Consider the following 25606-nt stretch of genomic DNA (forward strand, 5'->3'; position numbering starts at 1 on the left):
ACTCTCTTAGCAACTTTCAAATATACAAGACGACATTGTTAACTAGTTACCATGCTGTACATTCCATCCTCAGGACTTACTTATTTCCTAACTGGAAGTTTGTACCTTTTGGACCCCATTACCATTTCTCCCACCCCCACCCTCTGTCTCTGGCAATCACAAATCCAGTGAGTTTGTACCATTTGTATATGTATTTATACTCTATAGGCCAAAGTCTTATGAGCACTGTGAAGCATAACAAGCCAGACACTGTACTAGATTCAGGGGATAAAAAGATCCCCAAACACTGCTGGTCCCTGCAGTCCTGTGGGGTGGGAGGTTGGGGCACATATAGCCACATACAGGGCTTCCTTGCTATTTGAAAGTTTGCTTTATGACACTTTGCTTTTATGAAAGACCTACTATCAGTACCTGTTTGTTAACTGGAAGAAATCCGAATAGGATGTTTGCTTTTATGAAGAAACATGAAAATAACATTCAGCATTTGTTTGGCAGCAGCTGACAGAGAGGCCGCGCACATCACCAGTGCCCACAGTGGCTCCACCAAGCTCCTTCCTTAGGAATCACACTTGGCCCTCAGCATCAAGCCCCAGAGCTTTGAACAGTGCCTGTGAGCATCTGTGCTTTATTTCTATGTATTGTGTGCATCCCTTAGCAAGATGTGTCCTAAGACATAATAAGAAAAGCCTAAGAGAGCTCGTAGGAATGCTACGCTTAGAGTAAAACTGGATGCAATTCAGTGTATTTACTATGATTTGGTAGGTTTCTTGGGGAGACTGGGAACCCTCCAAAAATTTTCCATAAAAATTAATGGTAATTGCACCTTCACTTTATTCCATATGAGCTTACAAAAGGCTTCACAGGAATGCTCTGTTTTTGGATGGGGGGAACCTGCACGTGACTGAATTACACTAAAGCAAGTGCAGTAAGGGAACTGTGAGGATACCAAAGGAGGCAGGAAAGGCCAAAACTTTAAGGTAAATGGAATTTTGTACCACCAAGAAGCCAAACACTTGATGTTATAATGAGGCAAGGGCCGGCATATACCTCTCTCCAAAAGTGTACTGAGGCATCTTAGCATACACTTGAATCTAAAATCCAGTCTGCCCTTTTTTATCACTGTTGTTAAATAATAAGCCTCAGCAGAGGAAGCTAAGGAGGTAGGGCCCTGGTTTAGAAGTTTTCATAGAAAAATATTTTCTCTGGACATTTATTCCTTGAGAACAAAGAGGTATTTTTAGTAAATATTATGCTTCCTGCACTAAGACACTGGCAAATACAGTGACTAGTAAGATTTTGGGGAGAAAAAGGAAACCTGCCGAGTGGATGATGCAGTTAAGGGCCTTTTTTCCCACAGATGAATGAATGATGACCACAAACACAGGAAAACATTTTAACACTTCATAAAGTTCTTTTTCCACAGCAGGGACATAGGAGCCAAATTTCCCCTGATGGAAATAAAATGTTCAGCTGAGATGTTCCTAAGAAGTAAGTGATTCCAGAAAGGGCTTCTTAGGCAGAAGAAATGTGGCCGAGAACACCAATCTGCCTGGACGGGCGGTCATGGTGAACACGGAGATCAGAAAGCCCTCACATTTCACTGCTGCACCTAGCGCACTACCTGACACTTAATAGGGACCCAACAAATATTTGTGAATGAATTTCACCATTCATTCAAACACCTGAGGCTTTTACGATTTTAGTCAAGAAAAGAGATGAGGCCCTGGCCGGTGTGGCTCAGTGGTTGGAGCATTGGCCCACACACTGAAGGGTTGTGGGTTCAATTCCCAGTCAAGGGCACATACTTGGGTTGCAGGTTTGATCCTTGGCCTAGGTCAGGGAGTGTGAGGGAGGCAACCAATCTATGTGTCTCTCTCACATCAGTGTTTCTTTTTCTCTCTCTGTCTCTCTCCCTCCTTTCCTTTAAACTTTCTCTAAAAAGCAATGGAAAAAATATACTCAGGTGAAGATAGAAAGAAAGAGAAAGAAAGAAGAAAGAAAAAAAGAAAGAAAGAAAGGAAGGAAGGGAGGGAGGGAGGGAGGGAGGGAGGGAGGGAGGGAGGGAGGAAGGAAGGAAGGAAGGAAGGAAGGAAGGAAGGAAGGAAGGAAGGAAGGAAGGAAGGAAGGAAGGAAGGAAGGAAGGAAGGAAGGAAGGAAAGAGAAAGGAAGAGAAAGGAAGAAAGGAAGAAAAGAAGAAAGAAAGACAAAGATGTGACAGAGGAGATGGTCAGTGCTAGATGTGGCCTCTCTGACAAGACTTCTAGCTAGTGTGTAGCACCAGCAGGTGTCCCACACACTCTCAGGATTAAAATGTGGTTTAAAATTCCCAGTGCTGTCCAACAGATGCCACCTCCACAGCAAGGCAGAAACAGGAGAGGCTGATATGGCTGGGTCCCAGCCCATACTTGTGTCTAGATATTCAGAGATATTAAAGGTCTGAAGTCTTTGATATGACGAGGACTATAGAATTTTCAGAGTGGAAAGAAAACTTAGGGGACTGTCTGGTCAAACCTTTTCACTACAGAAGAGAAAACTGAGACCTTAGAAGCTTAAAAGACTTTTCTAAAGTCACCTTGCTAATTAATGATGGAGCTGGGATTAGAACTAGGGTCTCTTCATGCCTAATTGGTCTCCCCACTATTTGCTACTTTCAAGATCTAAAATGCGGTTGATGCCAATTTCTATCAAAAATGCTTAAACCAAATTTGCATGATGGTTCTAACATTCCCAATCTCCAGGTTAAATGATATTAATAACAGTACTGTAACACAACTACTATAAAATTCTCAGCTGAAGTATATTCTACGTATTCTACTTTAGGGGAGATGGTATATTAGCACAAAGCCAGTTGGGATTATGGTTTCCTCAAAAAACCGACATTGAGAATATGCTTTGTAGTTACAAGGTTTCAGCTCAATTTCCAATACCAAGTCATTTCCATCTATAATATTTGATTAACAACCAGTATTTGTATGAGGTACTTTACAAGAATTATGCCAGAGCTGGGAGTGGTGCAGTGAGGTGGGAAATGAGAACAGTAAATGGCCTCTGTCTCTATTAGGCCGGAAATCTCACCAGAGGAAAACCAATAAACAAAAATCTGATGGACATTAAAGATGGCAGCGGATTGAGTGGAAGTTACACTGATAGTCTCTGGGGACCAAACTGGAATTTCAACTAAATTATAGAAAAAACATCCTGAATAATCAACTACAACTGAAGGCGAGCTGGAGAGCACCCTCATAACCAAGGAGGGAAAGTGGAGACCACATAGAGACTGATAGAAAGCGCAGAGGCGTGAGAGGGCTGGCTGGGCTCCCACAGGCAGCAGCTGAAGGTCCAGAGGGATAGCTCAGCTGTGGGGGGGTTCCATTAAGGACTCTGGGGCCTAAACCCCAGGCTGGGGTTCCCAGACAAGAGCACCAGAACCGAGAAAGGTGCCCCTATAACATATGGCTGTGAAAAGCAGCAGGGTTTCTGTCTTCCAGGGAGAGTGGCTGGAAATGTAGGCACCCTATTAAAGAGCCAACACACTAAGTTTCACGTGAAGCCATTCACCTTGGGCTCCCGCAGAGGGAGGGCAGAGTGGACTAGAGCTGTGTGAGGAGAATCTAGGATTGTGGGCTCTGGAAATAGAGCTCAGAGGGCACCTCTCTGGATTCCTGTGCGGACTCATTCCCCCATACTGCAGAGGCAGACATTTACCTTCTAAGCAGCTTTTGCCTGAGGGGAAAGAAACTGCCCCACCCTGCTGGAAAACCTCTCACCTCACCCTGTGGAGTTTGAAAGCCTGATAACAATCAGCTGCCCCACTGTGTGGAGTTTCTATAGCCTGAGGTTCATTAAGAGAATCAGATTAATCAACCTACAGGCAAAGGCAGACTTTAGAGTGCTTTGAGTCTTTGCCTCATCTACTTCTGCACCAAGGCCTTGGAAAAGCAGACTTTAGTGTACATCTTGGTCCTGTCCAAACGTACGCAGCCCCAACAGAGGGGACAAGCCGTGGGTTGTTGATAGCTCCGAACTGGGTACTCAAGGCCAGTCACAAACAGTGTCTAACACTGGCTTGTACCAGAGACCTTCTAAAAAGACTGAGAGTCCTAGCAGATCTACCTAATACATAGAAACAAACCCAAACAGGCAGCCAAAATGGGAACACACACACACACACACACACACACACACACACACACACAAACAACAAGCCCCAAATGGAAAAACAAGAGAAGTCTTCAGAAAAAGAGCTAAATGAAACAGAGATAAGCAATCTATCAGATATGGAGTTCAGAATATTGATTATAAGGATGCCCAGTAGCATGAAAAAAAATACGGAAACTGTGATGGAAATTAAGAATGACATGGCAGAAATAAAGAATACATTGGATGGAATAAACAGCTGATTAGATGAAGCTGAGGATCAGATCAGCAAATTAGAAGGCAGGGTGGAAAGAAATCACTCAAACAGACATTCCAAAAGAAAAACAATTTTAAAACAGAAGGACAGACTAAAGGAGCTGTGGGACAACATGAAACGTAACCATATTCGCATCATAGGAAGATCAGAGGAAGTCAAAAGTAAGCAAGGGTTAGAAAATCTGTTTGAAGAAATAATGGCAGAAAACTTCCCTAACCTGGTCAAGGAAAAAGTCACACAAGTTCAGGAGGCACAGAGAGTCCCAAGCAAGAAGAATCCAAAGAAGCCCACACCCAGACACATCATAATTAAAATGCCAAAAATTCAAGACAAAGAGAGAAGCTTAAAGGCAGCAAGAGAAAAAGCAATCTGTTACCTACAAAGGAGCTCCCATAAGGCTGTCAGCCGACTTCTCATCAGAAACTTTAGAGGCCAGAAGGGAATAGCATGAAGTATTCAAGGTAACGCAAAACAAGGATCTAAAACCAAGATTACTCTATCCATCAAGGCTATCATTCAGAATAGATGGTGAAACCAAGAGCTTCCCAGACAAAAAAAGGCAAAAGGAGTTTATCACCACCAAACCAGCATTTCAGGAAATGTTAAAGGGACTGCTGTAATAATAAGAAGAAATAGAGAAACATAGGCATAAGTGATTAAAATGGCAATAAATAAGGACCTATCAATAATAACCTTAAGGACTTTAAGGGAGAGATCAACAGCAATAGTTTTAGTCAGGGACTTTAACAACCCACTGACTTCACTAGATAGATCTTCCAGACCAAAAGTCAACACAGAAACAGTGACTAAATGGCACACTGGATCAAACGGATTTAATTGATATTTACAGAACATTTCACCCCAAAGCTACAGAATATACATTCCTCTCAAGTGCACATGGGTCATTCTCAAAGATAGACCACATGTTAGGACACAAAACCACTCTCTACAAGTTCAAGAAGACTGAAATCATATCAAGCATCTCAGAACACAATGGTATGAAATTAGAAATCAACTACAGTAAAAACACTCAAACACATGGAAGCTAAAAAGCATGTTATTAAACAATGAATGGGTTACTAATAAGATCAAGAAAGAAATCAAAAACTTCCTGGAAACAAATGAAAATGAACACACAACAACCCCAATTCTATGGGACACAGCAAAAGCAGTCCCAAGAGGGAAGTTCATAGCACTACAGGCCTACCTCAAAAAGCAAGAAACATTTTTAGTAAACTATCTAACCCTACAGCTTAAAGAATTAGAAAGCTCCCCTGTGAAGCCATCTGGACCAGGGCTTTTGTTTGCTGGGAGTTTTTTTTGTTACTGCTTCGATTTCATCGTTGTTATTAGCCTATTCAGGTTTTCTGATTCTTCCTGATTCAGTTTTACGTGGTCTCACTCATATGCGGAAATTAATAAACAAAACAGACTGAGGAACAAAATAGATCCAGAGACACAGAAGCGTGGAACAGACTGATGAATCTCAGTAGGAAGGCGGGGGTGTGGGTGTGGGTTGGGAGAGATTAATCAAAGAACTCATGTGCATATATGCATAACCCATGGACACAGACAATAGTGTGGTGAAGGCCTTGGGGGGAGGGAGAAAGGTAGAGGGTATCAAGGGGGGGTTTCTGTAATATTTTCAACAATAAAGATAAATAAATAAAAAAATACAAAAAAACTGATGCCTAGAAAATAACTAAATGCTAAAGTAGACAGTATTAACAGGTGCTGCAGAGGGCAGGAGAGAGGGAGATGGTCATGAGTTACAATAAACAGAAGAGGTCTTTTGGATATAGTGTGATAGAAGCTGGGCTTGAATTCTGGCCTGGGGAGGAGGGGTTAGTACTAGAAGCAAATGTTTTGTTTTCTAACCAGATAGCAGCATTGGTCTCAGTGTGACGCCAGCACACTTCTGCAACTCTGCCTGAAAACTATACACTTACAGTTAGAATATCCTCCTCTGATCATTTTTTCATAAACATACACACACATGGTAGTGTGTGTTTACTAACTGTACAAGAAGCCACCAGTCTTGGGTTCTCATTTGCCCATAAATGGCTATATGACCACGGTGTATCCTGTCTGCTCCCTGAGTCTGTTTCCACCTCTGTGAAATGAGAGGTTGGAACCAACAAGTGCCTCAGGCTCCCTCTAGTTCTGATATTCTACAATTCCTACTTCTCATTCCTGTTCATTATATTTATGGCATGTATTCTTAAATTAATATTAATAAACCCTTTTCCATTGCCATGCGCATTCCCGTTGGCCTTTTCCCCACTTTGCTTCCTTCTCTGTCATGTCTCTCACTGGAAGCATGTTGGCAAAGTACCAAAGTGGGAATATCATGGAGTGTTTAAATTTTCATTAGATGTGTGCATGTTGTAACAAGGCATGCACAATTGATCATCTTGGCATGCATATTAATAATTGAATGCTGTGGTACATGTTTCCTGAGCTCTATAAACAACTTCTCTCTGAGCTTTGCAATGATGAGCTTTGCTCATAACTGAGAAATTGAAAGTGGACAGGCCTATGAGTCCCTAGGAAGCATATATATATTTTTTAGAATAAAGAGAAACAATTTTATTAAAATCCATATTTGAATTAGGTGTTGTTTTAAGACTATTTTAATAATCTATAGTCTTTATGTAATTTTAAAACTCATTTGAAATGCTGTACTTTGTTTTACCATAGGTTTAATTCTGCTTAAGCTCTTCCTACATTGCAAGGGGACACACAAAAACAGGGGGACTCTTTCCACTGGAGATATGTTTTATTTCACAAGTAACAAAGGGTATATAATAACCTCATTATGAAATTTGGGGTCAGGAGCATACATTTTTTAAAAGCAAAGAAAATCAAAACCCATTAAGTCTTTCAGTTGGGAAACCTGGGGAAGTTTCTGTCAATGGACAGTTTGAGAAATGACATAAACACGAGGCAAGGATGATATAAGATTATGATAGCATATGAATGAGATGATTCATATATGCTAGAATTTTTTTCTCATTCTTAAATATCTAGCAAATGAGATCTACCCAGGTGCCACACCAGGATAGGTGGTATCCTTATCTAACATCTTTGATAACTGCGCATCCACAGTCAGAAGCAAAAAATGATCCCAACAGAAGTGAATGGAGGCTATACCCCCCTAAACTCTTGGTTGGGGGTTCAGTGGTTGCCCCTTGATGCATTAATCCAAAGCTCAGATGGAAATAATGCCTATTTGATTATATTTAATAGCTGATCTTGGGGTAAAGGCCAGAGATATGAAAAAATGTTAGAACTTAAATAAATGTTGGTAGAACAAACCACCAACACAGCTAGAAGGTAATTGCTGAGCTTTGATGTAGACATTGAAATAAATCGCACTTTTTTCTTTATGTTATTATTAATGGTTCTTAAGTTTTTTCTCTTTGAGCAAATGCTACTTGCTCAAATATGAAAGCAGGACAAATATGACAAGCAAGGGAAGGATATGGTGTACCTAATCCAGCTTAATGGACTAACACAATGCAATTCCCCTTTCCTGCTCAACTAACTGACTATTTCCGACAAAAATCTATATAGGGACCAGTACTTTTACTGTGTTTGGAGCTCTGCAATGTACCTGATATTTCCGGGAAGTTGCTAAATGAACCCTCCATTCAGGACACCAGGCCAGCCACACTTAGTGTAATAAGCTAGTTCATCAATATGCCTGCTTCCAAGCTGCCTCAGAACAGTTTCCCGACACTCTTGGCTTTCTGATGGACAGGCTGCCATGGGAAGCTATGGAGAAGAGCACTGACACTGTGGGGCTTTTATGTGGAGGGAGCACTCGGGGCTACTTCTGAATAACCAGGAGATTGCCAGCCCCCGGGGAGAAAGAGACCTGAGATGCCATTCCTGAATTTGGGTGCTTAACAGCCCTAACCTAATTCTAAATGAGGAAGACAAAATGGGATTCCTATGGAGTTTGCAGGAATATAATGCAGATAAATGGGGGTATGACTGGTTCTGTTTTTGGGAAATACAGCGAGCATGTCAACCAAAATACAGCAAGCATGTCAACCACCGTGGACACAGCAGTTACTATTTTAACAGCAATTCTGTGCACTGATACCAAAGTCACCCTACTACACTGAACCGAGCTGGAGAAAGCAAAAAATATGGTTGAGACAAATAAATGTAACTACACCAAATGTGACATGAGAAATAGTTAAAATTCAAAGGATGATGAAATGAGCATCTAAGTACAGCTTAGCCAGGTTACTGCTAATATTTTTATGATGAATGTTAGGATTTGGTCCCCCTTTGCATCTGGGGAGTAGTCAACTTTATAAAAGCACACAGAAGAGAATGAAACATCCCGAGGTTGCTCGGTGAGATACGTGATCTTCCTGTTCCACCTCACGGGCTTCACTCCAGCTCAGGCTTACATTTAAGGTATCTCCCATCTTCGGGTCGTCCTGAAGGGCCTTGGCTATCGAGGACTCACAGGAGGGCTGCTCAGGCACTCCATGGCTGGGAGTGAAGGTTGTTGAAATAGGCTAACATTTTTATAATCTCTGTTGGTATCCACTGGCTGCTGAAATACTTCCCAGAATCAAATTATAGCACTACTTGGGATCTCCCAAGTAGTAATTGGAATATGAGAAATGTGAAGGTTGTTGGGCAGTTAGTTACAGTTGGGGATATGTATAAATGAGTTTTTCTGTTGACTCTTCCACTCCAACTCTCCTCATATCTCCTAGCCTGCTACCAAGTGTCTGGTAAAGTATAGCAATTTCCAACGAAAGCATAGCTAGCAAGCTCCTTTTATGATTTGCTTGATTACACATGCAAGATGAAACCTCATTATCTGTAGACAGTTCTAACACCAAAGTCAAACTGCTTCTCAAGGTTCCTGGAAACTCCTGACCTCACTGTTTCAGGCTTCCTTTCTGCCTTCCCTCCAATTTACTCACTCATTCCCTCCCTCGGCACCAAGCATCTGTTGCATTTCTATGTTCCAGACACTTGATATAGACTGATGACTAAGAGAAACATGTCATTTCCTTTGTGATGCTTGTTAAAATAATCAGACATATCACTAAATCATTACACACTTTGATAAGTGTTCCAAGGGACCCAGTAAGATGCAGTGATGGCGAACCCACAGAAGAGGGTGGATCAGAAAGGCCTCTCTAAATGAGTGACCTTTCAGCCAAGGCCTAAAGGAGGAGGAAGGCTCAAGCCTGCAAAGAGTGGGGGGAAGAGCACATCAGGCAGAGGGAACAGATGTGCAAAGGCTCCGAGGTGGGAGGCAGCTGTGAAGGGCTCAGCAGGAAGGATGACGCATAGCGAGGCAGGGAAGCCCGATGTGGAAGAAGCAGGCATGGAGAGCTTTTTAAGTTAGGGAGAGAGAATATTATTTAACGTGAAATGGGAAGCTACTCAGGAATTTCAGTGGGGAGTGTATGATCTGAACTACATCAGATAATGTATGAAAAGTTGCCTGAACTGGGGTAAAAGTGAAAAGGAAGGAAGCACAGGGGTGGGCAAAAGTAGAATTTACAGTTGTTCGTGTGGGAAAATGCATAATACAAGAATGAGCTGTGTTTCATGTACTCACAACTGTAACCCTACTTTTGCCCACCCTAACGTGTATAGCAGAAACTGCCAAATGCCCCCATTAGCCATTCTCCCCTTCCTCCTTACTATGAGAACTCCAATTTTATTCTGGAGAGCAAAGGGCCCAGTCAAAAAAGTGTATTTCCCATTTTCTTTGAAGATAGTCAAGGCCACATGTAATAATTCTGCAGTGAGACATAAGTGAAAGTCTGCTGGAGCTCTTTGGGCAAGCTTTGCTTTCTTGCTCTAAAGTTTTCCTTTTTTCCTCTTTTTCTTATGTGATTCCAGTGTGTGTGTGCGTGTGTGTGTGTGTGATGGCAGGAGCAATAGCAGTCACCTTAGACAATCATCTAGGAAAAGCAACTGCAGAGAAACTCAGGCTTGACAGCCTTGAATCTCTGAACTGGCGCTGACAAACACCGGACTCTGGATTTTACTGTGTGTGTGACAAGAAAAACTCCATTTATTTAAGATAGCTTGGTATGGTCTTCTGTTCCTCACAGGCTGACGTGGTATCTAATTGACACACCCGCTGTTATCGTGTTCAGGCACCTGCACTGAGTGGTGGCAGTTAAAATGGAGAAAAGTGGGCCTATTTGAAGGTGGAAATATTGGGACTCCCTGACAGTCTAGACGTGGGGCTAGTGGTGGGAGATGGTGGGCATAAAAATTATAAAATTTTGGCTTGAGAATTTAATAAAATGGGAAGGTAGATCCAGAGAGGAACAGGTTTGAAAATTAAAAGCAAGAAGTCAGTTTTTGATATTTTACAGTTGATGCATCTATGAGAGTAATCTCCACTCCTGTGGCTTCCATGAGATGGGATTTCCCTCCAGAATTCCTGGTCCAGCTCCAGCCCTTCATTCTCTCCCTCTCAGCCACAGAGTGAAGCACCGGCCTGGAGAGACGCTCATTCCCCTGGGCCCTTCCCGTGCACCTACAGGTGCAGACTCCAGGGGAAGAGGCCTGTGGGCTTCAGTGCTGCCTGTGGCCAGATGCTCAGGCCGTCAGGAAGCCTGTTATCCATTATTGCTGCAGATCTCCACCTCATTTTCCAATTTTGGCTTTTCTCAGTAATGAAACGCTGAGGTTTGGATCTTCACACACTAGATTACTTTGGCTCTCAGTGCTTTCAACTAGATCAGCCTATACCTGTAGCATGTTAGGCGGGCACACCACCTTCTTTCAGCCACGTGTTGCGGCCTTGTTTTAATAGGTGCTTCTTTCAACAGATATTGCCAAAGAAAACTAAACTCCCCCCCTTTCCTAATACTTGGCTGCCTTGGTCTTCATTGTTAGAGTCAAGGGTTCAGTCTTCCCTGCCAGGAGGGACTGTAAACTGCACAGGAATGACAATTTACTTAGAATGGATGCCAGTGATCATTCTGTTATTCAGGCATTTGGCTTCTTGCCATAACTTTACAGGAACTGTATTATTAGAATTGTGTGGCTTTTCCCTCTCTCTTTTCTCTCCATCACTAATTCACCCTTTCCTTCCTCTACCCACTAATGCATTCTTTGCTTCCCTCCTTTGAAAGGTGGTATCAATATTAGTGTTCTTTATCCTATCCCTAGTGACCCTACCCTCGGAACTGCTGGACATTCACAGCTGGGTAAAGGACCATTCCCCACGACTGGGGAATCTGGGTAAGGTGGTCTGATAGTGGCCTGTATGACATAGAGCAGCTCTGTTTTCCTATTCCTTTTGTAAAAGGACAGGTATCCCAGGTTGGTCTCATACTGGATATTTGGTCACTTACCAGAGTTTGGGAGTTTCTGAGATAATATTTTATGTGCTACAAAAATGGTCTTTTGACAACAAAGTCATATAAAACACATTTACACATAAGATCCTGTTTTTTCCTGCCCTTCTCTCTTCCCATCCTAACAGATTTATTATCCCTTTGGTTTACACTGATGAAAGAGGTGCTAGGCATTTAGCACATTATGGCATTGACAGTTAACACTTATTTCCAGAATGAATATGTAAATTGCACATGTCACCCTCCCGTGTGAGACCCTGCACCTGGTGTGGACCGGAGCACAGCATTGTTACCATGTCATTCCATGGCTTTTACCCAGCAAGGAGACATCAGCAGCTGGGGTGCATTATGCTGCTGTGACAGTAACTACAGACACAGATATAGTGCCCATAAAAAAATATACGCCCCTTTTTTTGAATAGAGCCTTGGGTAATTACCCTGACGATTGTTCTATGAGAAAGCCCCATTTACACTCCTTCATCACTTTAGGCTACGGACATGAAACAGCACCAACAGTAAGTGGTTAAGGCAGTTTGCTTTCCAAGTGAAGAAAGGACAAGAAACAACTACTGCAGAAAAGTCTCTGCTCCTGAGTTGCCCGTGTTGACAGTCAAAAGCTCACCTCAAATAAAGGATCCTGAGGAGGAGTGTTTTCTGACCGTACGGTACCTTCTTCCTAAACAGAGCCCAAGGACAATGTGCTCGGGGTCTCTTCCTACTGTCAGCACTAGGAGGACACGCGGGGGGTGACAGCCCACAGGCCGGGGGGGGGGGGGGGCTGGGTGTCCTGAGGAAAAGCTACAGAAACGTTGCTCACCTTGAGAAGTAAGCTCTCAGGGCAGGTCCGTGTTCCGCCAAGTTGCCACAGAACATGAACTAGGTTGTGACGCTCGCCATTCGATATGGAGCAAAATGGGAAACCATTGAACTACTTACCCCCAAATGAAAAAGAATAAAACGAATACAAAAGAAAAGGGAAAATCACGACAAGACAGATGGCCCCCGAAATCCTACTTACATTGGGTGAGGATTCCGGTGAGGGCATTTTTAAAGTTCTCCTTGGCCTCCTCCATCTCCTGCTCGTGCGTGGCTTTCTCGTTCATCAGCCGGCGGACGTGGCTGTTGGCCGACTGCACCATGGAGTAGAACTGGTTGGCCGATCGCCGGTTCACTTCGCCTCGCTCGATCCAGGACAGCAGCACCGTGATGGCCTCCGAGAACTTGCTGTCGTCTGGAAACGGAAAACCGCCAAGGACAAATCACGCCACGGCAAGAAAACACGCTCGGCGTGGGCTCCTCTCAAAAGGCAGAGCGCGGCCCAACCTGATGGGCTCGTTTTCCGAATCTGACAGATTGGTTCTCCCGAGACTAACCGTTCTGTCATCACTTAGCTTCTCTTTTCCCACCAAGCTCCCTGGCATCCTAGACACACGGGAAACAAAGGGACACCCATCCTTCTCATCTGCCAATTGCTCAGCCCAGTTTTACACCCATCCTGGGCATTCTTTGTAATTTGACACAATTTCATTCTTCCTCCACACCCCGATTTCTTAAGTCTAGGTCAAAAACCATTAGCAACCTGTGTAGGCCCCACTTCATTTCTTTACTCTTTCATCAGAAGTAATTATCCAGTAATGCCAGTTTTTTGACTTACAGAATCAGCCGGGTTAGTGTCAAACTGTGGACAACAGATGAAATGACTTTAAAACCGGTTGTAAAGAAGATATTGTTCCTGAGGTCATAGCAGGAAGTCAAGTCCTGTTCTACCGCAGTTCAAAACTAATTTCATTTTAGGTTTAGTATAACATTTTATTAGGCTGAAAAATAGAATATTTCCTTGTTTTCAACAAAAGAGGACCTGGGTAGTCAGTATTTGCCTGGGAAGGCTCTGAAAACCTATTTAACCTGGTTTAAGGCATGTATGTGGTGGGGGAGGGGGAGGGGAGTGGGGAATGAGGTTCTGCTGGTGAATGTGTGATAAAGTTTATTTCAAAGAAAAGAAATAGACTTGCCTGTTTGGAAATGGTTGCTGGAACAGACCTGTGTTGTATGGCTTGGAGGTGGAGAAAAAGCAAGTTTGAAGGTGATTAAGTTAATTAGAACTGGAAGTTATATGTCAGTTATTACAACATTAATCGGCCCTACTGCTGAAGGCTCATTCATATTTTCCAGGCAAGCTTACAAGGAGGGGACTTTCACTGGTATTTTTCTACCCCTGGAAAACGTGATTTAAGAAAAATATTCTACGTTTTTCAAGTAAACTGGATAGAGTCTGAATTCTAAAAATAAGGAGCAAAATTAGAAGATTCAGATTCTTACTCATTTGACAACTACTGAGCCCCTACTATGTTCCCTCCACTGAGGAATATCAGAGACATCCTCATGCGTTGTGCATGTGTGTGTATGCATGCAGCATATGTTATTATATAGTGTGTATATACTGTGTACTCATCCTATACACACATAGACACATACATATATACACTCCAGATGAACAGATAGAGGATGATTCATATTTTGTAAAGGAGTTTTATTTTATTTTATTCTCCAGGTGTTTTGGAGTCAACTATTGTAAGAATTTTACCCATCACGCAAAACCTGCATTTGTGGAGTGCTTTGTGAACAGAGTGCTGTAGAAATATTGTGAGTACCTTTGTTCCCAGAGGCCCCCTCCCAGACAGGGTACAACTGCACTGCTGTGGCTGTTGCTTGCCCGGGAGGTACACACACTGCATGAAGGGGTAATCAGCCTAACCAGTTCGTGTGGAGTGTGCTCTGCCTTCTCCGGGAGAGAAGCAGCTATGATCAAGGCGCTATCTCTCTGCCACCATCCAGGCCCCCCCTGCGGTGGCAGAAGCAGTCTGGGCTGGGGGATCAATGCTCTTTCTCTGTGCACACCTGCCCCCTCTTCCCTGGTACTTTTGCCAGAGGAGATAACTGGCCTGGAGAATGCCCACAGGGCACCCTGCGAGTGAAAGACTCACATTTTCTTAAAAATCTCAACCCACAGGGACAGAACACACTTGTTCAGCATCTTAGCTGGCTCATACGATTTTGTTAACTCTGGAATTTCAGTCTAAGTTCAGCCCTCAGTGAACTTCAGCTGCAATGGTTTCTTATCTCATTTTGGGGACCTGAGCGGCTTGTATAAGATAAAATCCATCATACAACTGAACATTACGTTCAGGCCATGGAGAGGCCCATAATTTAGCCTTATGTTTGTGAGAGACCCAATGCAACCATTACAGTCAGAATAAATTTTGCCTTCCTCACACTCTCTACCTCTCTCCTTACCAATATATGTTAGGAGAATGGACCTCCAAAAAGACAGCAGAAATAAACCTAATGCTTATAAGAAATTTTTTTTTGTCTCAAAAAATAACAAAAAAAGAGAACACCGATTTCATGTACCATTTTTCCCCTCGGCTATGACTTTCATCTCTACGTAATACAAAGAAAGAAAAATCCTCAACATTTCTGTTATGGAGCCTACAAGGAGAGAGAAAGCAACACTGTTCCATTTTTCTTTCCCTCACAAACTGGTAGATTTTTCTCTCTTGCTTGTGGTCACTCAGTTTATAAATATTCTAATTTACTGTTAGGAAGAAAATATATGTTTGCTTGAATTGTCTAAAAACCAAATTTTATTGTTCTTTACCCCTAGACCTAGAGCATAAGCTCATGAGCAGATTGTAGCTAGCTGACTGTTTTCAGAAAGAGAAACAGCATTCTTAGGAGTAGGCGACTGCAAATATGCAATTTAAAAAGTAAGTAGGAAAGAGACTTTCTAACATTTTAACCAATAATAGTAGACAGAATCCCATTAGCTTAAAAGAAGTATATAGTTTTGAAGATTCCCAATTTCACCCTCATTTCTGAGCTTTCTGAAATTGGCAGGCCAATGTATGACTGCTATACTGACATTCAAATTAAATGTAAAAAAATTAGGGCACAATTGGTAAGTCCAGTCAACATCTGTCAGAAGTGACTTTATATTAACCAAGATTAGGGTGGTAACTCTCTGAATAGCTACTGAGGTATACTGGGAATGGTCATTTTCTATATTTAACTGTTTTCAATACCTAACTGTTTTTAATATCTACCTGTTTTCAAGATCTAAACTGAATTTTGCATTACTGGAAAAATCACTGAAAAACAGAAAACAATATAAACTAAATGGTTTAGACTGCAGCATTATTAAAGCTCTTCATGTGGAAAGAAATTAACAGTGCTCATAAAAATTGCATCAGACGCACTTAAGAATCCCAACTACGCTCTGTGAACATGTTTAGGCAGAGCTCTGAACATGGGTGCAGTTTAGAAACTAGAGGGTGCAGATGTGCTTGTTCCGCAGTAAGAATTCGGAAAATTGGTACAGTATTATGAAGTGACTATGAGCATTTTCTTATTAAAAATTGCCCAATGTTTTCTAATCAGGGTCGCACCTGGGTTTACCTCAGTGTTTTATCCCTTAATTTGTACTTTCCCCTTCCACCCATCCTCCCATCTCTGTCACACTCCTTTGTTAGACACCTGGCCTGCCTCCCTGCTTCTGCATGTGCTATGCACACACCCTGGGCCCTCACACTCTCGGTCCACCTGGCTGTCAGGCTCCAGATTCAGCCTAAGTGTCTTTCATAAAAGAGACTTTTTTGTAACCCTAAGATGAATTAGGTGCCCCTTTGCTATGTTTCCACAACTCCCTACATATCCTGCTATTAAAGTATTAGTCACCCTGTAGAATAATTGCTGGTTTATGGATCTGTCTCCAGTTTTAAGAGGCTAATATGAGAATAAAACTTCTGGGGAAAAAAAATTCAGTCTGCTGGTTACTCTGAGTTTTTCCTTTTGAAGTCTATCTACAGGGTGAGGCGCAAGTAGGTTTATAGTTGTTTGTATAGAAAATAATATAATTGATAAATAATGCAAGAATAAATTCTGTGTTTTGCATACTCACAACTGTAAACCTACTTTTGCCCCACCCTGTATATTTCATTTTACCATATTTCTAATAGATTTGCAGTGGTCAGCACTAGAAAGCACCAAAAAGCTGGGAAACATCAGCTGTTAATAAGCTTTTTAATTTCATGATAAAGAGTATTTTCACATTGCCTATCAGAGATAAATGCTCTTATGGCAGTTAAGCTGGCTGATTCTTTTCTCTTTCAGGCCTCTGAGGTCATTACTATTGGCCTTAAAAGTTAAGGGTGATGTCAGATAATCACACAGAAGCACAGCCTCTACAGCAAGGCATTAACCAGATAATCAAATGGCTCAAAAATCTTTTTGAAAGTATTTTTAATTCTGAGAAGGTGATAACCATTTTTTAGCTTTGTGGGGACTAAATAATAAATATGGTGATTATCTATCATACTTCACTACCTGAATCCATACCCATCTGATTTCATTCCTGGTTACTTCAGACTTTGTCAACCTCCTTCCCTTTCCCTTTCTCCCATATTTATTGAGCACCTGGCACATGGTAGGCATTAAAAAACTTGCATATGGATAAATCTTTGGTATTCAAAGACCACAAGCATGAACCTCCTTTGGGAGCTTGTTTGAAAATGCAGATTCTCCTTCCGATGCAGAATCTGCATTTTCTTCCAGGTAATTCATATGCACTGGGAGCAGCACAGGGAGAAATTGCTCAATGAAAGCCAGGGAACTGGATGGGAGCTCATCTAAATTGAGAGATAATGAGAACCTGAAATGGAAAATTGCAGCTGGGATATTGGAGGATATTGAAAAGACCTGATGTGTTTCTTAGGAGCTTTGTGAATCCCTGTCCCCAAACTCCCCAACCCATCTAAAGAATAGCTGCTTAAACATCCGTCATCCACATCCTGGAAGAAAAAAATGTGAAAAAAAAGTCAAAAACTTGGAAATGGGCATAGAGGTTACTGCAGATCCTTTCAATGGATTGCTGGGCACGGACCAGAGGATCCTCTCCAGAGTCCCCTGGGTTATTTGATTCTACAGGAGTGTGAACCTTAATTGCCTTTGACTAAGCTATTTTACAATGTGGTAGGGACAGAACATAAATTGTGGGAAACTGATAACAATGCAAATAATTCTTCTCTATAAACAATGCAAATGAATTTTTGTCCAGTAGGAAATATAAATATTTATAAAGCAAATTCTTTTTTGAACCAGTTTTACCTTCTCACTGATTCCCTCATTAATTAAAGAGTTAAATAAAATCATTGGTACATGTTCATTTAATATTTGTAAGGCAGTCATGATTTCACTGCCATAGTGTACTTTAGTACCCAGAGAACTGCAAACTCTGCAAGGCCAGGGCCCAGGCTGCAGTCACATCTGAAACCACAGGGTGCAGCACAGACCCCAGGACTCAGCAGGTGGGCACTTGGTGACCTTTAATCAAACTGATGTCCAGTTAATAAAGTGGGAAAGGAATCAAACTGCTAAGTAGCTTTTTCCCCCCACTTTGTGTGCAGAGGACGATCTGGCCCTGAATTTTAGAACAGCACCTGGATAAAAGTCAGGCGGTGAACAATGAATATGGAAACATTGGTGGCTGAAGTATCCTTAACTATGGCTGGGTCTATAAAGGAGTAACAGGAGGGGAGATTCCAGGTTTGAACACAATGTATTGAAAATGAGAAAAAAAGGGAAGACATTCTACAACACTTTTGTTTTCAAAGACATGGGGTCACACAGACGTGTACACACACTCACACACACATGCACACACACACGCACACACACACAATGTCACTGATTTCTGGCTCCTGTGGTAGCTGGAAGTAGTTCACAGTGTTCAGACACATATTGACGCATGGAGAGTTGGAAACCCAGGATGGCCAAAACTGCTACTACCACATTCATAAAATTTCACTGGTTCCCCACACCATGGACATTCCTAAACAAGTCTCCATTTTCTGGCTGCTCAATTAATCATCAAAAGGGGTGGTACCTTACCTTTCCTCCAAATCATGGATAGCGTAAAAGGCTGTATACATAGTTAGTATTCCTCACTACCCCCAAAGCACACATGCGCACACACACACAATATCCCTAATTAATTAGTACCTGTAAAAATACGAAAACTAAGCGGGGGCAATATGAAAACGCACTGGTTTTTCCCGCTTTGGGGTCAAGCAAAATGTTTCTAAATGAAATGGCCTATCTCCCCTCTATGAAGATCAGTAATGCTTGAAGAAGTGATTCACAAACAGGCTCCTGTGCCCTCAGAAGGAAGCATGGCTTTTAGCTAATGGAACTTCCATTGGCTAATACTATTATCGATTTTTATGCTCTTAGATTCACAAACACTGGCAGCCATCTCAGCACAATGCTGGCACCACATCCACCCTTTCTCCCCCGAGCAGGCAGACACTGGGCCATGCTGTATGCAGTAGGAGTCCAGTCCTCTGGAGATTATGGATGTTGATCCCAGGAAGATGGAACTCCTGATGGCAGATCAGAAAATCCCACGGGCACTGCTTGCCAAGCTTTGTCAAAACTTCACCTGATGCACAGAAAAAGCTCTTCATTTCATCACATAAAGATTATGAGCAGCTTTCCAAAGCGGGGAAAATACACTAAAACTTTTAAATGCTTTTGCTCGGAGAGATCCTCAGTGAATTAGGATATAATCTCCTCACTGTCTGATCAATGTCTTCCTTCCACAGTCCAAACACAGGGTTCCTCCAGGGGTGGATGGTCTGTGTTAGACACACTGAAATTCATTATCTTGTCTGCCTGGGCTACTGTTTCCAATAAAGTGTAATTATGGTGTTATTGAGCTCCTTCTCACTTTCTCAAAGCCATGCTATAAACTTTGGTCCGAGAGCACTTCCCAGTCAGTCTTCATTAAGTTGAATTGTCTCAGAACAATGTCTACTTAATCAGCAGGGTGCCTGCTAATTTCTTTTTTAGAATTTGTATCAACGTAACAGACACTGGAGCTTCATGCCTTAGACACTACACAGTTACAACTCAATGTTTCTTCTGACTTCAGGAGGCCCGTGGCCACTGAATGCAGGGTTACCTGGTCCCTGAAGATTCCCGTCTCACCTCTACTGGCCAGGTGGGGTGCCTATCTCCCACAGGGACAGCACCCAGCACTTCCCACCTGCAATAGTGGAAGTAGAGTGCTGTGTCAATTGCCTCTATCACTTAAGAAACTATGTGAGGCAGAGGCTTGTATCCTGTTCCCCCCCCCCCCCCCCCCCCCCCCCCCCGCAGCACTCAGCACAAAGTCAGGCATATGGTAAAGAGCTCTGCAAATACTCATGGAGTGACTGCAATGATGGATGAGTGCACTCCACTTCCCTAACTTCTGGTCACGGGTCATGCCTGGTAGCGCTGTTGGCCAGAAATGCAACATGCTCATAGATCCAAATTGCTAAGAAACAGAGAAAGGAATTTGTTTACTCAGCATCTATTATGTGCATAGTTTTAGCACGGAGCAGGATATCAAAGGCCTTGTGGGTTGTAATGAAGACTTGGCCTATACTGATTTTGTTGGATAAAGCTGATTTGCAAAAAGAAAATTGTAAGAATAAACAAGTATGATTTAAAAAATGGGGAAAATATTTGTAATAAACATAAGATAGTAAGATTTCTCCAGGAAGAATAAAAACCTCCAATTAGATATTTTCAGATTGCATTTCCACCTCTTTCTGACCTAGGCTTCTTTACCTTAGGTCTTGACTGCATTTTATATCCCCGTATCAATGAAATCATTTTCAGGGAAACAGTTTCCTTGGCTCCTCCTGTCTGGCTTTGCAGCATTATGAGGAGCATGAGTGGATTTTCTATCTGAGGCAACCAATTTCCTAAGCAATTAAATGCTGTTTATATTCCAAACTCTGTGCTTGGGTTGAAATCGTCAAGCTTGATATTACCTGACTATTGCCTAAGATGTATCCCCAGCTAGTTCATTCTACTGTAACTGCCATCTATTAAAATTTCCAATCTGTTCTCTCTCAAGGGATCACACAGTACTTGGTAAAGGTGCAGCTTCTAAATTCTGCAAATTATACTCATATATATATAAATATATATATTTGAAATGGCAAGGTTTGCAAATTACTTTACCAAACTGACATCCCAATCTGCTATCCTCTAACAGGAAAGGTAATGCCATGTTCCTCTTACATGCACAGATATTCTGTGTTGTTTCCTTAAAAATAACATAATGTACATGCTAAACTTTTGTAAAATTCCTCCATGAGGTCACAGAATCAAGGTGCTAGTTTTTGTCATTTCTAGGAGTGGACACGACAGAAGCTGATAACTATAGAATGTACTGGATATGAAAGAAAAAAACTCTTTGTCCCCAACTCAACATTCCTGGTTGAGGGTGTCGCTCTCTCTCTTTCTGGCCACTTATTACGGCTTCGAGTCTGAATGGCAAAGTGAGAGGATACACTTACATTTTATAGGCTTTTTATTAGAGGGCTAGCCATGGCCTCTGTGTTACAATGGGGCATTTCAGTGGCAGCTGCAGCTTACTAGGGGTTCCCAAGCCCTGAACTGGGGATGAGGGCTACAAGCAGAAGTCTTTTTTGTTTAAAATTCTTTTTTTTTAAGCATAGAATGTCAACTTCGTATCTTTTGAAAATAGGATTTGGGCAGTTTTTCATACATTTCCTTTAGTGAAAACATCAAATCCACTTTACAGACAGCCAAGCAATAAACTAGCTTTGCTCTAAAATACTCAAAGGACCAATTACATCTCTCCTCTCATAAGAAACCTTCAATGGCTTATGGAATAAACCCCAACCCCAGTGGCAGCCTTCAGGGCCCCAGCCTGCTTTTAGAGTTTCACTTTGCTCTATAAACTTCGGACAGCAGGCAGGCCGCATGGCTTTCTCCTCCAGTGTCAATTCCTCTCTGCTTCCTTCATCTGTATTCCTAAGGCTCCAGCCTCCGACTAGAATGTGTTTATGCCCATTCTTTTTGTGAGAAAAAAAATCTTGTGTACCCTGCAAAGTTCAAATTCTGCCTCCTCCTCTCTGAAGACTTCCTTGACGCCTTCAGCAACATTATCGGCAAGCATTCCTGAGTTCTCAAAGCCTGTTGCTCACACCTTGGACAGTCATGTCATTGGCTTTGTATTACCATTAACCATTTATTTGTAGACACCTCTGTGTGACCAGCTACTGTGACCTATGTATTCTCATTAAAACCCAACATGCCTGCCCGGCCCACGTGGTTCAGCAGTTGAGCATCAACCTATGATCCAGAAGATCAAGGGTTCGATTCTCCCTTGGGGACATGCCGGGGTTGTGGGCTTGATCCCCAGTAGGGGGCGTGCAGGAGGCAGAAGATCAATGACTCATCAGTGATGTTTCTATCTCTCTCTCCCTCTCCCTTCCTCTCTCTGAAATCAATAAAGACATATCTAAAAAAAAAAAAAAAAAATAGAAAAACCTTAAATTGGATACAAAAAAATCATTAAAAAAAACACACACCAAAAAAACAAACACACCTGACACGCCCAATGACTTGAGGACAGATTATAAAATGCTCTGATGCTACTCATGTCACACAACTTTGATTAGTAATAGCAAAAACTTCACATACACACCCAATTCAAATTTCAAGACCTGGCCCCTCCCCAATCCCCTGCAGTTCCCTGGGGCCGGTGATAAAGCCTCCCTGTCTCTCTCTCGTCGCATCAAACACGGGAGAGGAGCGCAGAAAGCATCTGAACTCGTGAAACACACACGCTTCCAGCCCTGATTACCCTGTGGGCGCGAGGCGGGCCCCTTCGGCTAGTCTCTGCGTTTCCCCTCCGTCCCCCAGGACCCCCGCGCGGGGCGTCTGCGCTGAGGGCAGCCGCGTTGCAGGGTCTGGAGCGGGTGCAGGCGCCGCCGGACCCGCCCGCCCAGCTCCTTCCACCCCAGCAGACGGCAGGGGCCCGCTTTGGGGCGGAAGCTGACGACTCCTCGGCCCCTCTGTCCCGGAGGCTGTAGGGTGAGCGCCCAGACACCCCCAGGGGGCGGTGGCGAGGGCGCTGGAAAAGGGCGGCACCGAGGCCCGCGGCGCGCGCTCGCCGGTCCCTCCCGGCGCAGGAACTCGGCCCCGCGGGAACGGGAGACGCAGGCGCGTCCCAGGGCGGCGGAGGGGACCGCCAGGGCGCGGGGCGCGGGGCGCGCAGCCTACCTTTCAGCTTCTCGGCCAGCAGCGCGGCCTCGTGCTCCGAGTAGTGCATGATGGCCGGCGGCGAGGGCGGCCGCAGCCGGTCCTCCTCCAGCTTGCGCCGGTGCCGCTCCTCGCGGGCGCGCATCCTCTGCTTGCACTCCCACTCGTAGAAGTCGTCCCTGGCCTGCGCGAAGTCCACGTGAAGGCGGCCCGAGTCCTTCTTGTCGGTGCTGGACCCTAGCCGCATCCGGTAACCTGGAACCAAGGGAGAGGCTGGTGACGGGCACCGTCCACGCGGCACCGCTGGGTCCTGGCCCTCGCTCAAGGCGCACTAAGCGAGCTCTCGGGGATTTCTCTGCCCTTGCCGAGGACACCCTTTGCCATCGGAAGCGGGAGGAAGATAGCCTTGGCCCCTGTAACCGGAAGCACTGCCAAGTCAAGGTCATCGCAGATTTGGGGATAAACCACTGTGGAGAGGTGTCTTAGAGGGTCTGCTACGCGTTTGCAGGCCAGTGTTACCAAGAGGATGACCCCAAGAGCCCAGACACTTAGGCTAACTCCTTCTTCCCCCTGGCTTCCAGGAAGCTCAAAAACAAATTTGACACATAGGGTTGTTGGTTTCGTTTTTGTTCCCTCTACTTTTTTTATGGCTTTGATTTTATATTTTCAATTTACTGTAACTCTATTGCATAAACTCTCTTAAATTCTTTTTAGAAAGAGATGGAGTAGGAGTAAATAAAGAGTATCTATGATATTTATAGAGATCTACAAAGTAAATTCCACAACACCTCACTCACACTCTATCACTTCATTCTCCTAGAAAATGCTGCTGCTCAATTCTCTCTCGGCAGCTGCAAAAGGCACAATTACCAAGGCAATTTTGCAATGCTGTTTTATTTCCACTTATCCTCTGGGGCACACAGGAGAATATTTTACCTTCAATCAAGAGGCCTTGCCACTGTCTTCCTTAGCGCCCTGCAGCAGCTCATCTGGCATGCAGCACCGCACAAATTGTCTGTGCAATCTTTGAAGTCCACAGGAGCCAACATGAGAGCCCAGAGCTAGACCAAAAAATGGGCCTGCAAATCTTTGGGGGATTTACTGTGAGCTATCCAACTTCCAAAGATTGTGAGCAGAAACTTGATCTGAGAAATCAACAGCAACAGAACTGAAACCAGACAGCCAGCCAAACTTCAAATGAGGAAGACTTGGCTTTGAGGTTGCTCTTCAGTTTGGGGTACTCAGAATTTAAAAACATAAATTCAGGTCCCAGCACGATCACGGCTGTCAGGGGCTGCCAGAGGAGAAAGCAAACAAAGCACTTTTGCTGTGTAGGGGCTTTGCAAATAAGACACCACTGTGAAATGCTAGGCTACACTGTGTTGATGTTCAAGATCTTGTGGTAGATCTCAATGGATTATTGTAGCATTTTGGGTTGAAACTCAGCTGAAAATCCCTGTAAAGGCTGACTTCTCCCCAGTAGGGCACTTCACGCGTTTGAAAAGTTACAAATATGAAACAGATCTCACATCTGATTCCATTATGACCTTCTTACACCTAGGTTTCAAAGGTGTTACCTAAAAATGGAAAAACTTAACAGTGCCTATCAAAAACACAAACATCTGATCACAGACAAGCAGAATTAACTCTAAAGCAGAGTGTATCTTGGTTGTGGGCTGTGGAAATTTAACAAATCTGCAGGCAGGCCACAGTGATATATACATAACAGCTGAGCAGGCAGGGAGACTTGAGACTGGCCAGTATCCCAACTGGCTAAGCAACTTTCCTTTGCTCATGCTGAGAGCATTGCTTTTCAGACATTTCTGGTTCCAAAAAGCACACTCTCTTTCACCAAAACCTCCTCATTAAGGCTTTAAAAGACAATCTGATGAGGATGAGTCTAAAATTAGCTTGACCTTCAGATGTGAACCCGGACCTAAAATTAGACAAGCCTTCCATCTGGGCTCAGGCTTGCAGGAGCTCACACGCAGGAGGAGCAGCCTTCCCTCCTTCCTGTCCCTCAAATTAATCCGCCTTTCAGATCTTCCAGGGACGGATGCTGCAGCCTCCACAGCGCAGCAGAAGCACAGCTGGGAGATGCCCAGGCACCCAGGCAGGGAGGCTGGAGGGAAGGCCTTTGCTGTAGGTTCCTCCTGTCTCAAAAGGAAGGGCAGACCTTCCTCAAGGAGCCATGGCTGAGAAGCAGGATCAGGGTCCAAATGGAAAAAATCATAACATCAAGGCATAAATAAAGGAGAACCTTCCACCTTCCTACCTTTGGGCCTGTTCATCTTCGGCGATGTCTTATGGGGTTTCTGACTGTCTAAACATTATGCTGTGTTGGTGTTAAAGCACCTTTGGTCTACTCTAACCCTCTCATTTATTCAGATAGGGGTAAAGTAATAGTTTTATTGGTAGAGCTGTGATTAGAACCCATGTCCTGAGAACCAATTCAGTTCTTCTTTATCATCATCAGGATATTTGTGTTAAAAACAAACATTTACATGCTGAATGGTTCCTATGTTTCGGGTGCCCTGCTCAGCACGTAATATCCATTATTTTTATTTGGTCCTCATAAGAGTCTATGAGGTAGTACTGTCACTATCTCGATTTTGCAGATGAGGGAAAGGAGTCTCAGAAGGAGGTTATCTTGCCCAAGGCATTTGAAGCCCAGTTCCAGGCACTCAACAGAGTCCCCAACTGTCTG

General features: G+C 43.4%; 1 protein-coding gene across 1 annotated transcript in view; it reads right to left on the reverse strand.

Annotated features, from left to right (window-relative positions):
- ENOX1 (ecto-NOX disulfide-thiol exchanger 1) overlaps positions 1-25606 on the reverse strand; it is a 223128-nt gene that overhangs the window by 125303 nt on the left and 72219 nt on the right. Inside the window, exons 6-7 of the mRNA XM_016205373.2 lie at positions 22921-23154; positions 12797-13009 (exon numbers count right to left, since the gene is read on the reverse strand). Of these exons, the coding sequence (XP_016060859.2) occupies positions 12797-13009; positions 22921-23154 (447 nt within the window). The remainder of the gene's footprint in view (positions 1-12796; positions 13010-22920; positions 23155-25606) is intronic.

Source organism: Miniopterus natalensis, chromosome 2, assembly GCF_054644295.1.
Source record: "Miniopterus natalensis isolate mMinNat1 chromosome 2, mMinNat1.hap1, whole genome shotgun sequence".
NCBI lineage: Eukaryota > Metazoa > Chordata > Mammalia > Chiroptera > Miniopteridae > Miniopterus > Miniopterus natalensis.